The sequence below is a fragment of the Lepidothrix coronata genome, unplaced genomic scaffold (genome assembly GCF_001604755.1).
Source record: "Lepidothrix coronata isolate B3197 unplaced genomic scaffold, Lepidothrix_coronata-1.0 Scaffold204, whole genome shotgun sequence".
Classification (NCBI taxonomy): domain Eukaryota; kingdom Metazoa; phylum Chordata; class Aves; order Passeriformes; family Pipridae; genus Lepidothrix; species Lepidothrix coronata.
Window position 1 is genome coordinate 531,078 of NW_016690384.1, and position 15,951 is coordinate 547,028.

The window sequence follows — 15,951 nt, forward strand, 5'->3', positions numbered from 1 at the left end:
GCGCTGCCGGCGGCGGCCCCGCGCGGGGCCGGGCGGTGACGCGGCAATAAAGGCGGAGAGCGGGAGCGGCGGCCGGGCCATGGAGCGGGGCGGGCCCCCCGCCGGCCCCGAGCGGGCCCCCGGCGGGGCGGCGCTGCGCGGGCACCCGGCCGGCGCCTGCGGGCCCTGGGAGATGCGCGACCGCCTGGGCACCGGCGGCTTCGGCAACGTGTGCCTGTACCAGCACCAGGTGGGGCCGGGCCGGGCGGCGGGGGGGGCACGTCCGGGCCGGGCCGGCTGACGGCGCTGTGTCCCGCAGGACTCGGGCGACCGCGTGGCCATCAAGTCGTGCCGGCTGGAGCTCAGCGTCAAGAACAAGGACCGCTGGTGCCATGAGATCGACATCATGAAGAAGTGAGTGCGGGCGAGCCGGCACGGCACGGCACGGCCCGGCATGGCACGGCGGCACCGCACCGGCACGGCCGGGAGAGGGCACAGCCCCGGGACAGACGGCCCCGAACCGGCCGGGAGAGGGGACAGCCCCGGGACATACAGTCCCGAACCAGCTGGGAGAGGGGACAGCCGAGGGACAGACAGCCCCGGAACCGGCAGGGAAAGGGGACAGCCGGGGGTCAGCCCGTGAACTGACCGGGAGAGGGGACAAGCAGGGCCTCGGCCCCCGAACCGGCCGGGGAGTGGGACCGTGGTGCGGGGACAGCCGGGGACTGAGCTGCTGAACTGGCCGAGAATGGGGAACAACAGCCTCGGGACAGAGCAGGAGAGGGGACAGCTGGTACAGCTGGTGGTCAGTCCCTGAATGGGCTGGGGAGAGGTGCCTGTACCCTGCGGTACGTTTGTTTTTAGCAGCTGGAGGGCCTGGAATTGCTTTTTTTCTGTCACGCTCCCGAATGTAAAGAATAAATTCTCCTTATACTTTCTGGTGAGAAGCTCCATCCTCTGTGCTGCCCAGTATCCCTCTCCAGCTTGTCACTGAGGTACGTGGGAACCACAGCTGGCCAAGTTGGACCTCATTGAAGTGTTGGGATCTCACAGAATGGTTCCTTTACCCTGTGAATTCCTCCTTACTTTTGAGAGAGGTCCTGGAGCAGGGAATGCTCTGTCCCACTCCTGGGAGCAGGGATGCTCTGAGCTGCCCTCCCCGAGGCCTGCAGTGCCCCTGCTGTTTAGGGCTTTACTGAGCTGCTGTCACTTTGTCACCCTCACCTGCTCCCTGTGTGCCCTGACACTGGGGGAAACCACTTGCAGGGAACTTGAGTTTGTCAGTCAGGGCTTGGTGATCCCTGTTGTGGTTGCTGAAAACAAGCACTGAGCCACATAGCTACAGCTGCTCCTGTGGGTGTACACAGAAGTAATTTGTCTTCATTCCCATCTGGATATGTCATTTATTCCTAAGAGCAGCGTAAATTAGAGACAGTCAGGAAATAGCTGTTTGAATTCAGTTGGAGAAATTAATTAATCCTTCCCTCTGTAGTGGATTTCACCTGCCCGGTGCAGTGACACAGATTCCTACAAAACCCCCCTTCCCAGGGGGAATCTGGCCCCACATGCAAAAGCAGGCACACATATGTAATGACTTTGCCAGGAAGGTGCAAGAATCCAGAACTTGAGCCTGGATCCCCATCATCAAAGTCCTGTACCTTGACTTTGAGACATTGTTTGTGCTCATTCCTGGTTTGTGTATTCCCAAGGTATGGATTTTATGCACTTGGATACCAGTGGGTACTAGTCAAAGAGAACACATCTGGGGAACAGAGGCTGTCCCAGGAACATAAACCATGGTTGGACTGCAGTCTTGTCTCACCCTTCCAAGAGAGGGGGCAGAGTTCTCACCCAGTTTTCTGTGTGCTTAGGTTGAACCATCCCAACGTAGTAAAAGCCTGTGAAGTTCCCGAGGAGATGAACTTTCTGGTTAACGACGTTCCCCTCCTGGCCATGGAATATTGCTCGGGGGGTGACCTCCGGAAGGTAACGGCTGCTCTGCTTCCAAAGTGCACCAAACCAGGGGCAGTGACACTGTGTGTGTCACCAGAGCACTTTGCTCTCCAGGGACAGGCGTGAGGAAGTAAATGTGAAGTGGGGAAAAAAGCCACACGTGGGAAATGAGGCTTGTGTTTTAGAAAGCAGAGGGCAATCCAAGGGGCAGATACTCTTTTATCCTGGTGGAGTGTGTCATTTCCATACCCTGGGTGCTCATACCCAGCATATTTGGCTTTGCTGCATGTGTCTCCCTCTCTTTGGAATCTGGTCTGGTTTGGATTCACATGTGTCCACTGTTACGGTGCTCTCAGCACAGGGAAGGATCCTGTTAGCCCTGGACTGGGACCTTCAGGGCTTCCAAGCCTTTCCTGCTCCTGCTGACTGGGAACTGCCATTCTGCAAATTGGCAACATCCAAAAATAAAGGAACCTTTCAGCAGTTCCCCAGGCAGTGGGTGCATGGCCCGAAAGAGTTTATGCTCCCTTTCCACTGCAGCTGGATTTAGGAAGCAGCAGTTTCTACAGGGGGAAAGCAGCAAATCCCTGTCACAATTTACTTGGAAATTGCCTCACCTACATGCTCAGGAAATTAGCTCTACTTGCAGTGTCTGATCATTTAATTTCTAATGAGGCCTTCAGTGTTGCACAGATGCTGGAACAATTTAGGAAGTAATGGGCTTAATTTCATTGGATCACTGTAATGCTTTGTTCATTAAAGGAAAAAAAAAATCTTTTTTTTTTTATTTGTGATGTGTTCTTTAAATCTTTCTCTTGTTTGGCATCATTTGTGCTTCACATCACTAGTAATTTCTCATCATGGATCTATCGTGAGGGCAGAGGTACCTGAGTCATCTCTAAAAGCCTCAAGTGCAGTCAGAGTCAGAAATTGCTGAAGCTGCTTATTGACAGCTCATTAAGACAGTGATTGGGGGATGGAAAATGTTGTTCTTCTCTGTTGCACTGTGGGTCTAAACATCTTTTTTTTTTATTGCAGCTGCTAAACAAACCAGAAAACTGCTGTGGACTTAAGGAAAGTCAAATCCTTTCTCTGCTTAGTGACATCGGTGTGTAGTCTAATGCCTTTCCTGTGGGTTTTTTTGGGGGTTGTTTTGGGTTTTTTAACGTGTAATGGCATTTTGCTTTTTCAGCTGACTGTGAAAAGGGAACTGCCAAGAACAGGGCGTTAAAACAAATCAGGTTTCTATTTCAGAGGAAGGATTTGGTGTCCCTGGAGTTAACAGAGACCAGAAACTCACACTAGTGATGTGCCTGTGGAATGGGACTGGAGAAGCTGTGGTCAGGTGTAGGTGACCATGACGTTAATGTTTTGTTAAGGTCACGGTTTTCTGTTCAAACCTTGCTTCTGCTGATGCCAAACCACTTATCACTTGAAGGAATGCAATTTTACAAGGCAAAAAGCACTAACTGATGTGAGAAGTGCCAGAGTTGCCCTGTGGCATCTCTGTGTAGGGTTGGCTTAGCAGGAGGGAAATTCTGTTTGTTCAGGGTGACGGATGTCTGATACCACGTGGATTTGGGATTCTGCAGTTAGGAAAGGGAGCAGGCAGGGTGAGAGGGGCTCCAGATGACAGCAGTGCTCACAGGGAACAATTGCATTTGATGCCTTTGTGTGCCTGCTTTAAAGCCATTCCCCAAGGCTGGAGTAATCCGTGAAAACCTTCATGTGACACAAACTTGAGGTGTTTAATCACATACCTCATTTGTCAAGCTGTTGAGCTGTAGCTTGCTTGATGCCATAAGAAAATTAAAGATGTGAGACTTGAAACTGGCCCTCCTGTCCATGGGGAAGTGCCTGGCCTGGCCTCCTGGACGCCCTGGGAAGGAGGGGGATTGCCTGATTGAGGGTGATGCCAGGGTTTCTCCAGGAGCTAGGCTTTCCAGGAGAGCTCCTTGTTTTCTCATTTCTGTACAGATAATTTGTAGGAACAGAGCTAGTTTTGGCATGAGAAAGCATTTTGGAGTACTGACCTGGACTTCTGTCCTTGCAGTGCTCAGAGGGCTTCCAGTTGTGTCCCTGAACTACAGAGCAGCTCTGCTTCCTTCATCCTTGTTCCCCTTCCACCCCCAGAACAGGGATTGTTTCATCATAAGTTGAATGTCTTTGCTATGTCTTTGCAAAGATGTGAAAATGCAGTGGAGAAGAAATGCAAGTTTGAAGCTGTTAAATATGTGAGTGGTGGTAAATCTTGGAAGGTTGGGGACTTGTTCCCCAATATTGTATTTTATCAGATGTATCTTTAATCAATGTGGGTTTATTTTCAATTAAATCAAACGTGTCTTTCAGGTTCTGGTATCCAGTATTTGCATGAAAACAGAATTATACACAGAGATTTAAAGCCTGAAAATATTGTTCTTCAGGATGAAGGTGGGAAGGTAAGTCAGGTGGCCTCTGTCAGTGGTGTCTCCATTGTAATTTCTGGGAGTTGTCACACTGAACTGGACTGAAAACTCAGCTGTGAATTTACTGTCAGCTTTAACACTGTCACATGTTGAAGCCCTGCCACGGACTTTCTCCAGAATTTCCATTCTTTCCTCTTCTTGATTGTATGCTGTGGATTGTATGCTGTCACTGTGCAGATTTGGGGTTGTTTGGTTGTTTTTTTCTTGGCATTTGCTCTTCTGATGAACTGTTAAAACTGTCTGCAGATTGTCCACAAAATAATAGACCTGGGATATGCAAAGGATCTGGATCAAGGAAGTTTATGCACTTCGTTTGTTGGAACATTACAATATTTGGTAAGACTTTTTTTTTTCAGTGTCACCAGCTCTAGAGCTTGGCCCAGCCAAGCCCTGAAACCTCCAAAAATGGAGATCCTGGGGAGCTGTCCCCAGGGTGTCCTTTCCTCATGTGCATCGTGAACCTCCCAGATGGTTGTCTGGGGCTGTTGCCCTTTGTTGCATCACCTGTGGCTTCCAAGGGGAGTTTGATCCCATCCATCCCTTCCTGTGCCACGACTGGGGGCTGCTCTCACCCCCCCAGCCAGACCCAACAAGTCCAGCTCCCTCCCATCTCATGGGTTGGCTGCTCCAGGCCCTGACCCACTGGACAACTGAAGCTGGAGCTGGAGCCACACCTGGACACAGCTTTGCCTCTGCAGAAATGCAAGGAAATACCACGGTCAAAGTGTCTTTTTATGATCCTTTTTAGGCTCCAGAACTCTTTGAGAATAAATCCTACTCGGTTACTGTTGATTACTGGAGCTTTGGGACGATGGTGTTTGAATGCATTGCAGGATTTAGACCTTTCTTACATAATCTACAGCCATTCACCTGGTAAGACACTTATTCTTGGGGAGATGCTTGTAAGTGCTTGTATGTTGTGTGGTAGCCTCTGGTCATGGTAACTCCTTCACAAGCAAAATTTCAATCAAAAAAATACAGTTATAAACCAGTCTGTGTGTCAGAGGCAGAAAACGGGAAACTCGGGTTTCTGTTCCGAGTTTGTTTCCTAAAGCTGCTGGACACTGGCACTTTTTGCTGTTGTCATATTCAACTGCCCCCTGACAAAAGTAACACTGCCAGCGTGTCCACAGAGGATTTTGTTTTGCAGGCATGAAAAAATCAAGAAGAAGGACCCAAAGCACATCTTTGCCTCCGAGGAGATGAACGGGGAGGTTCGGTTCAGCACCCACCTGCCGCAGCCCCACAGCCTCTGTGGGTGAGTGTGTCCCTAGCACAGGTGACCAGTTTGGTCCTGTAAACTGAGGGCTCTCCCTCCTTCCTCCCAAGCACTGAGGGCTCCTCCATCTTCCTCCTCAGGAGTGTTGAAAGCTCCTGGCAAGCTGCTGTTTGCTGTTAAGAAATAGCCCACGTGGCTCTTTTTTTTGGTGTTTTGGGCTCTCCTGTGCCCAGTTCATTGGTTGATGGCAGCTCAGAACTCTGTGTCTGTTTTCTGCCCTTTACCACAAGGCCAGTGAGTAACATCTACGTGATAACTTGATGGTATTGAATCTCATGAACCAAGAACTCGAGGGAGTTTCTCCATGAAAGTAGAGGCTGTCTTGGGAAAACTGCTGCAAGTGCAGGGCAGGCCACAAAGATGGGCAGAGCCTGTTGAATAGAGCACTCAAGAAGAGGCCCAGGAAGTTGATCTGCCTCAGTCTGGTGAAGAGAGTATCTGCCTTCCCTTCCTTACAGCCCCTCTGCTTCAGTTTGATTGTAGAACCCATGGAGAATTGGTTGCAACTGATGCTGAATTGGGATCCACAGCAGAGGGGTGGAGGTTCGGATCCCGAGACCGGTCGTCCAAGGTGTTTCCTAATAATGGATCACATCCTGAATTTGAAGGTGAGTGAGGGTTGGTACTGGGTTTAAAGGCCTTCTGAAATCATCCCAGAGGACAGGAAGGGTGCTCAGTGCAGCAAAGCTGTAATCCTGGCTTCATCCAGCTGCAGGGTCACGAGGAATGTTTTTCAGGAAGCGAATGCAAACACAGCCTGTCCGGTACATACTGGAAGGCAAAATATCACCTGCAATATTAATGTCTAGTTTTACACTTGGAGTAGAAGGATGACCCTCTATTACTGTCTGTCATCTTGGAAAGGGCTCACCAAGATCAAATCAGGGTTTAATATTTACTAGTAGCAGTTTTCCTGAACTTCCCTATTGGTGCTGTGACTCCAGGTGTACTGGTGTACTATAGTAGTAGTACCTGGAGTAGAACAGAGGTGGGATTCACCTGACTTTTCCCCTTGGAGTCATTACTGGAGCTCCTCTGGAGTAAGACTAGCTAAGGCAAGCATGTGTAGAAGCAGGAGGGTAGTTTTGTCCCTGTTCTTTTGATGGCTTTTGAAGGCTATTTGATTGTCATTTTCTCTGACATTAGAAGTTACAGGCCTGGGCTTTGAGTTTGTTATGTGGGACTTTACTCCTGACTTGATGATTGCAGTCATTGAAACTCAAATGATGCTCTAGTTCTGACATGTTTATTGCTATGTGCTCCTTCCCAAAACTGCTACATGCTCCTTCCCAGGCTTCCTTTGGCTCTGATATCCAGGGACTTGTAATCTCCTTGTACTGTTCTTACAGATAGTGCACATCCTAAACATGACCTCTGCCAAGATCGTGTCCTTTCTTTTGCATCCCGAGGAAAGCCTTCATTCCCTTCAGAATCGGATTGAGTTTGAGACTGGGATAAGCACTGGAAATCAGGAACTGCTGTTGGAAACAGGGATTTGCCTGGACCCTCGGAAACCTGCTTCCCAGTGTGTTATTGATGGCGTGGTAAGAATCATTCTGTTCATTTCATGTCTTTCCCGTTCTCAGGGAATTGACAATCTTGGGGAAGATACATTGCCTGAACCTTCTCCCACAGAAGGTAATTTGCTCTGGAAGTGTAGTAACTCTTAAGGCCTTTTACTGGGTGATGTAAGCAGATTTCTATAGTTAAATTCTGCCTAAATACTTAAGTAACTGTTAGCAAAGCGTCCTTTCTTTCTGTGGGATCAATAAAATCAGTTTTTTAAGGCACTTAATAAGAAGAGAGTGCCCACAATGAGTAGTTCATGATGTAACCAGGACTCTCTGGGTTAGTAGGAGCTGTTTGGGGTTTCTCTGTTTTATATTTTGTTCTCTTTTTCTCTCCAGAGAGGCTGGGACAGCTACATGGTCTATTTGTTTGATAAAAGCAAAACTGTCTACGATGGCCCCTTTGCTTCTCGGAGTCTGTCTGACTGTGTGAACTACATTGGTGAGTGTGCTGCACAAGTGCTGTTCCTTGTGGGAAGTGAAAGAATCCACCTTGGCCTAATGACAGAGCCCTGGCATCTCCAGGGTGTGCTTTTAGACCACGTATGGAAGCTGCTTCTTTGTTTGCTGCCTCCCTTGCATGTCTCCTGAGATGACAGCAGTCATCTGCAGGACCTAATAAACCCCTCTGAAGGTTTATATATCCCAAATATATCTGTATGAAGGGCCTTGTGTACCTCTATGAAAGAAAAGGTAGTGACAGGGGACAGGAGATGTCTGCTGAGATACTGCATGTAAGGAAATGCCTTGTGACATGCAGTTGCTGTTAAGTAGTTTTATTTTCACTGGTCTGTCTGCACTGATTTTCCTCATCTCCATTTAGTGTCACTCAGGTTTATTCTGATGGGGTTTTTTCCTGTGTTCTGGGTTGTTTTAGTCTGGTGAATCTCATTGCATTGTGCTGAATCTTATGACATATTTACTGATATCCCAATGTACTGACAGTTCCCATCTCTCTAGGGGAACACGCAAAGTCCTGCATCTTTTCCCCTAAACATCTACATCAGGAGTCTGGGAGGAAATGTAAACAAGATTGGAAGGTGTCAGGACAATTGATTAAATGGAGTGATTAAATTTGCTTAGGGTTTTTGGGACAAAAACCCTCCTGGTGTTTTACTGCCCAGTAGCAGGTTGTCACACCCCTGAGGAGCTGTGACATGAAAAGCTTATACACACTTAAAAACTGAGCAGACCTTACCTGGCTTGACCCCTTAGCTCAGGCACCTGCAACAGGAATGAGGGGTGCTGTAGGCACTGAAGTTGTTGTTTGCCTGTGTTTCTCTGTGCTCAGTCCAGGACAGTAAGATCCAGCTGCCGATCTCTCAGCTGCGCAAGGTGTGGGCAGAAGCGGTTCACTACGTGATCGGCCTGAAGGAGGATTACAGCAGGCTCTTCCAGGGCCAGAGAGCTGCCATGTGAGTTCCCACTCATCCACAGCAGTCACTGTGGTGCCAGCACAGACTCTGTTGGCATGGAAATGTGTGTCTCAGGGAGTTCCCTGAAGTTTTACAGCCCTCTGCTGTTCTGTACCTTTACATTATAAAACATTCTCGGGCTGGGAGCTGGTTCCACTCCAGGAGTTTTACTGTGCAGTGCCTGACATTGAGAAAAAAACTGGAATATACTCAGAGACTCACAGAATGGCTGAGGTTGACTTCTGGAAGTCCTCCAGCCCAGTCCATGCTCAAGCAGGGTCACCTAGAGCTGGTTGCCCAGGACCACATCCAGACAGCTTTTAAGTATCTCCAAGGATGGAGACTCCACAACCTCTGTGGGCAGCTTGTGCCAGTGCTCAGTCACCCTCACAGCAATGGAGTTTCCTCATTTTAAGTCCAGCTTAACCTGTGCTGTCCTTGTTTCATCCGTCAGGCTCAGCCTCCTTCGGTACAATGCCAACTTGATCAAAATGAAGAACAACATGGTCTCAGCATCCCAGCAGCTGAAGGCAAAGCTGGAATTCTTTCACCAGAGCATTCGCCTCGACCTGGAGAGATACAGTGACCAGATGGCTTATGGAATATGTGGGTATTGGGGAATACTTGCCTGGAGACTTTCTGATGCTGGAAAGGGTCAGACTGACAATGGTGGGCAGCATTATGGGTTCAGGTGGATGCAGGAGAAGGGTTTGGCAGAAGCAAAGGTAGGAGAATAAAAAACAGACCATTTTTGGAGACCTTCAGTGACAGTGAGTCAGGTGGTCAGCTGTTCCCCACTGAGAACAAGAACATGGGAGCATAAATAGTGCAGGTGATGTGAATGTTTGCTGTTTATTCACTCAGGGTCTGATTTCTTTGGAGTTGTCACTGGGCAGCAAGTGGAGGGCAGAGCTGCTGCCCGTGCTGACAGTGGAGGGGCCTCTGTGATTGATACCCAGAGGTGCCATTTGTCAGGATGAGAGATGGGCTGAAAAAGCACCAGCTGCAGTTTTAATGTCCCAGAAATGTCTGGATCTTACAAATACTGTTCAGGGGAGAATAGCAAGATTTACATATAGTTTGGATTATATGGCTAAAAACTGCAGCTTGAGCCAAAAATGATGACTGGGCTGAAGGATGATGACGGAAAATGGAAAGACTCAGTGAACTGGTTTTGGACAGTCTGTGTTCAATCAAAAGTGGCAGTTGTTGAGCTTAATGGTGGAGTTTAAAGACTCAGACTCGTTTTAGGGCAGTGATTGCAAACAGTGGAATCCTACCAAAGGGTTAGTGTGTGAGTTAAGGTGAGCACAGAGTTGCAGCTTTGCTTGGAGATTCAGCATCATTCTCTTTGTGTTCAAATTCAATGGATACGTGTAAAGTCCAGGTCTTGCTTTATTTTTGTGTCTGTATCCTGTTAAAAATTAGCAACTCTTTTCTCTTAAGCTTCAGAGAAGATGCTCAAAGCCTGGAAGGAAATGGAAGAGAAAGCCTCTCAGTGTGCACAGGTAGGAGCACAGACAGAAAGTTCTGGCATTCTGCAAGTAAATATGCAAATTAGTTTTTAATAAGAGTCATCCTTAAGAAAGTTAGAGCAAAACTAGAGTTTTTGCATTGGCTCTCACAGTAATACAGAGCACTGTGATTAATACATAAAAATCCTAGGATTTTTATGTATTTTTATGATTTTTATGTCTTCCATTAGGAAGACAATAAATTACATGGCTTATTTCTTGCCTCTATGTAGGAATAGACTGGGTAGTTCAGGTTCTGGGTTCTATTACCTGTCTTCTTCTAAGTCAAAAGGCTCTTGGAGCCCTGACTCTGCCTTGCTTATATGATGGAGATGGGGGAATTGGGATTCCCACCTAAATTTTGCCCATTAGCTCTTTAAATCTTATTTCTCCTTGTCAGGAAGCAAGAAAGATAAAAGGGAGGCTGCTTCTAGCAGAATAATTCAAAGCTGTCCCTGGTTGTTTTCCAGACAACCAGGAACCTCAACAAACATTTACTTTGCAGGCCATCAGAACTATGTTCTGTCATTCACACTGTGTCCATTTGTCAGGCATGGAAAATGTTTCACTCTGGGATACACAGGGGTATCTCAGTCTGTTTGGCAGGCAGCTTAACTTGTGTGAATTCCAGACACACAGAGAGATGATTTATGAAGAAACTGATTTTTCTCCTCCACTGTGGTGGACAGAAATTTGGATCGAGGTCATACCATGCACTGAGAACAACCACCTCAACTATTGTAGCAGCTTTTCTTTCTCCTAAACTCTCCAAGGAGGCAGCCCATTATCCAAACAGGTGTTTTGGGGATTTTTATCTACTTGACTGCTCTCCTCCTTCGGTGTGATCTGAAGCTCCATTTTCCCATTAGGCTGAAGATATTGGGTATCTGGATGAGCAGATCATGGCTCTGCACACAGAAATCGTGGAGCTCCAGAAGAGTCCGTATGCCAGGCGCCAGGGAGAGGTCATGGAGAGCCTGTAAGTCCTCTGCTGCTTATTTTTTATGGCACAGAAATGGATTTTCTGGATTTTTGGGGGCTTTTTTTCCCCTGTTGCTGGTTGCCTCAGCACTTCTGAAATGCAAAGTGCCAGTGCAGAGTAGTGTGTGATTGGTTCAAGATAATTTTGTTACTGGAAGGGAAGGTCCCACCACTTGTGGGACACTTCTCTGTCACTGACCTATGAAACCTCATCTCGCAAGAGGCTGTGGCAAAGATATATCTTGATCTCACCTCAGGATTTCCTTTTGCTTTGGAGAGGGGTGAGTTTTGTAGTGTTGAGTGAGAAAACCATGAGATCGTTGTAAACCCTGCTAAATATCTTCAATGTATTTTCAAAGCAAGGGTAAATCACTTGTGGGTACGTGAATATTTGGAAAGTTGATTTTTTTTTTGTTTAAAGTATTAAAATAGGAAAGAGCTAAGTGGTATTACTGATCTTGGGAAGACACAGGAAGCAGTTACTTGGTTGCTGCTGAGAACACAAGTGGTGATTCTAAAAGAGAGGGATTGAACAGCCACTAAATCTGCTGTTAGTAAGAGCTCTTTGGAAGGACTCTGAGTGTTCAACATGCCTGTTCCTGGCATGTTTCTTCCCCTTCCCTCATGGCTAAGTTCCTTTTCATCCACGTGTAGCTGCAGCAGCAGCAGAACTGGTGCCCAGGGGAGGAAGTGGTGAAGGAGAGAAGCCACTCCTTGCAGCAGCAGCCCAATATTCAGAGCAGCTCCAACTAATTGTGAACCTGCCTCCTAAAACATTGCTTTTTAAGCAATTCCACCACTGCAGCCCAGGGTCAGAGCTGGGAAACTGCTGCTTGTTTCTGACAGGCTGTGAGTTAGAACAGTGAGGATTTGTTCAAGGTTGGAAGTTTCAGTGTTTGGCTGCTTTTGAAATATTTGAAAGAAGTGACATTTATTTAATGGGAAGAAGAGAAACAGTGTCCTCTTGTCTGTGACACAACTGTCTCTTTCCATTTGCAGAATATGACTAAGATTCAAGCAAAGAAATGCAGAACAGGAACAAGAATTTCTCAGGCAGTTGTGCAGTTACAGTTACAAAAATGAAGTTTAATAACTAAGGATACCAGGGAAAGAAAACACAGCTGGGGCATGTGGAAATTTGAAACTGAAAATAACCTCCACCTGGTGTGGTTTTCTGAGAAGAAAATGCCTAATTCAGAGAAAAAAAGAGAGGCAGCTTTTAGGGAAGTGTTGGATTCCATCACAGAGAGCATCCCTGTGTCCCAAAAGTCATGCTTCTCCTGTAGGAGAAGGTGGCAGCTCCAAGGTCTGAGGTTCAGAAAGGCATCACTTCATTGCAATGCTTTTTTTCTTGAGTCCCCTGCTTGTTTGACATGTCTGAATCATATTCTTCTTTTTCAAGGGAACAGAGAGCCATAGACTTGTACAAGCAATTGAAAACAAGACCTCCAGGTATGGAAGGAAATGGTTTAAAGACTGTTTCACACTAGTACCCCATGATTAATTTTTCTGACCCTGAACGCAAAAAACACTGTTTGATTTGACTGATGTGGTGGTTGCTGGCCCTTCCAGATCATGCCTACAGTGACAGCACAGACATGGTGAAGATCATTGTGCAGACAGTCCAGAGCCAAGACCGAGTCCTCAAGGAGCTCTTTGGCCATCTCAGGTACTTTATGCACACAGAAAACCCCAAACAGAAGCAACTTGTGGCATTTGTAGCTTTGTAGTAGGAAAGGAGAGTGAAAATCATAGAGGTCAGAGCCCAAAACCCCATCCGTGTTTCTCATGCCAGTATTAATTCTGCTTCTCTGTGTTGAGTTTCCACTTTTTCAAAACTTATAAGTGATGTTTATAGATAATAGGGCAGGGGATGAGAATGGAATGGCTTGCACTGTTAGGATCCAGGAGTTCACTAAAATGAGTGTTTAGGTTGGCATTGAAATCTTAACTTAAAAAAAGAAATAGTGTAAGAGCTGAGAAGATATCACAGGGATTTGTTAATTGATTCTTTGGGTATCTTGAATCCCAAGGTGAGGCTTTTGATTTTGCTAGAGGAGCAGGGAACTGACTATGTGTTTGGTTTTCATTCTAGCAAGCTCTTGGGCTGTAAGCAGAAGATCATTGACTTGCTTCCTGAGATTGAAGTGGCTCTAAATAACATCAAGGAAGCTGACAACTCAGTGATGCAGATGCAGGGAAAAAGACAAAGGGAGATATGGCATTTGCTGAAAATTGCTTGTGTAAGTAGCTCTTGGATTGTCTGTTTGCTTTTCCTTCCAGGGCAGAGCCAGGAGACATCAAAGGAAACTGGGAGGAGACCAGAAAGGCAGAACTGCCACACTATGGTCGATTTTTTTTCCACAGAGAAGGGCAGTGTGAGATGGTAAAAGCAAAAGCTAAAGAGGTGCTTTCCTGCTTAGTTTAGGGTGTTTTAAGACTATACTGCTCATTTTGCATTAGTTACAGAGCCTCTCCAGCTGCAGCCATCTCCCAGTTCCCACACAGAAGGGCTGTGTCTGTGTTACAAACAGTGCTCCCGTGTAACCTACAAAAGAGTGAACCTAAATCGTACCTTTGTCCCTCACAGCCGATGGATTTGTGTCTTCCAGACTCAGAGCTCCTCCCGATCCCTGGTCAGCTCCAGCCTGGAAGGGACGGCCTCGACTCCCGCAGCCGCGTGGCTCCCGCAGGGCTCCTCAGGGAACGCCCCTCCCCACCCTCTGTCCTCGCTGGCAGCTCCCCAGGAAGGGTAGGAATGCTGGGGAAGGAGAACTGCAGGGAATCAGCCTGGCTGTTGTGTGTGCACACGCTCCCCAACCCTCCCTCTGCTGCTCAGGGGCCTGAGGGCACGGCCTCTCCCCTCCACCCGGGGCTTGGGATATGCTGGGAAGGCAGGTTTTGACATCCTCTGAAGGCTAAACTGTCCAGCTCCTGACTGGAGTCACAGTAACTCACCTCTGGCAAGTCCCAGATAAATCAGGCCATGTTTAGTCCTTCTTAAAACTGCTGTGATTTCAAGAAGTCTCAGTTCGAGTGGAGGTCTGAAGTTTGGGTCAGTCCTAAGCAATCCATGTGGTTCAATATCCAGGTGGGATTTTTATCCTTCCAAAATAAACTTCAGGAGCTCATATGTTACTAATGCTCTAAAAAATATCAGGAATTTGGTTGAACTCTTTCCTCAGAAACCACCTCCACTCTCTCTTCCTGAGCAAGTTCCACACACCACTCTCAGCTAAAGCACTGTGCTATTCATTTCCTGAATGTTCTTCTTTTATTTCCTATGTCATGTTGCTCTTCCTTGGGGTTGGACTTGCTTATCCTACCAAGGTATCTCCTACCACTGCAGAGGACTATAAATCAGCTTATTGGGGTTGTTTGGATTTGGATTTGTGGGTTTTTTCACCTTCTGATGTTACTTTTGGTGGCTGAAATCTTGTCATCTTTTGCCTTTTTTTTTTTTTTTTTTTCCCCTGCAGGGAAAATTTTGCTGATGTGATACAGGAGAATGTGAATTACCTGGAACTCTTCAGCAACATCCTGCAGGAGGTGAGGCAGGAGCAGAACAGCATGATGGTAAGTCTGGTGGGGAATTGGGAATTTCCCAGATCCTGGTTTTTAGGAGCCACATCAGGGTGCTCTGGGGATGTGGAGAACTCCTTGAGCAGGAGGAGGGAGCACTTGGTGCTTGTGTCAGCTGTTCTCTGGGACACTGGGCTGGTAGATCTTGCTTGGAATGCTGGTTGCATTCCCAGCTGGAGAGTCCTGGTTTGTGTCCCAGCACTGGGGTGAGCAGGGTTCACATTTCCAGAGCCCTTTTGGGTGATGAACAAAAACTCTTCTCGTGGCAGAGTTGGGACTTTAGAGAGTACTGAGTACCATGGAACGGTTTGGGTTGGAAGGGACCTTAGAGTCCATCCAGTCCCACCCCCTGCCAGGGGCAGGGACACCTCCCACTAGCCCAGGTCGCTCCAACCTGGCCTTGGACACTTCCAGGGATGGAGCAGCCACAGCTTCTCTGGGCAACCTGTGCCAGGGCCTCCCCACCTCACAGGGAAGGATTTCTTCCCAGTATCCCATCTAACCCTGCCCTCTGGCAGTGGGAAGCCATTCCCCCTTGTCTTATCACTCCAGGCCCTCATCCCAAGTCCCTTTGTGGTGAAGTAACCAAGCAGAAAATCCCTGCCAGCCTCCACCATTCTGTGCTTCTGGGATTTAGGGTATGCTGTGCTTTGTTAACTCCTGGGAGCATAAAACAAGACCTACATCCAGCAGCTGGATCCTGCACTCAGCTGTTCCCCTGCTTTCCTTGCAGAGTTTTGACTGGAGCTGGCTGAAGTAGCCACAGGAGCCGAGGTGCTGCATCTCCCAAGTGCCTTCTGTGTGGGCCCCGGGCCGTCGGTCACCGTGTGTCCTGTAGCCTCTGCCGAGCTGCTTCCGGAGGTGCCGACACCTCCTGGGCGGGGATTTCACCTCAGTGCCTCACCCACCGGCCGTGCCTGCGGGGGAGCGGCGAGGGCCCGGCCCGCGGAGCGCCCTTTGGGCGGGGGACGCGGGCGGGTGCCGCCGCTGCCGCGTGTCGCATGAATGTATAGCGCGTGTATATGTAATAAACTGTGCAGACGGACGGACAGACAGCCCGAGGCCTGGTCGCTTCCGCGCCGCCATCGCCCTCACGCCGTTACCAGGCAACGCGCGGGGTGTTGTGACGTCATCATTCCGCGCAGCCGTGACCCCCCCATGCTGCCCTGCGCCCGCGCGCTTGCGCGGAGGGGGCGGGAGCGCGGCCTCGGCAGC

The 15,951-nt window shown here is 48.3% G+C and overlaps 1 protein-coding gene across 1 annotated transcript; it reads left to right on the plus strand.

Moving 5' to 3' along the window:
- The first annotated feature begins 56 nt into the window (after positions 1–56).
- CHUK (conserved helix-loop-helix ubiquitous kinase) lies at positions 57–15,792 on the plus strand. Its single transcript, XM_017832681.1, has 21 exons — positions 57–229; positions 299–393; positions 1,851–1,965; positions 2,971–3,040; positions 4,282–4,370; positions 4,644–4,733; positions 5,146–5,270; positions 5,548–5,655; positions 6,149–6,284; positions 7,026–7,220; positions 7,584–7,686; positions 8,536–8,659; positions 9,114–9,265; positions 10,106–10,167; positions 11,043–11,152; positions 12,557–12,606; positions 12,727–12,823; positions 13,250–13,397; positions 13,767–13,906; positions 14,634–14,730; positions 15,470–15,792. The coding sequence occupies exons 1-21, from the start codon at positions 80–82 to the stop codon at positions 15,494–15,496; spliced, it is 2,283 nt and encodes a 760-aa protein (XP_017688170.1). The 5' UTR covers positions 57–79; the 3' UTR covers positions 15,497–15,792.
- The last annotated feature ends 159 nt before the right edge of the window (positions 15,793–15,951 follow it).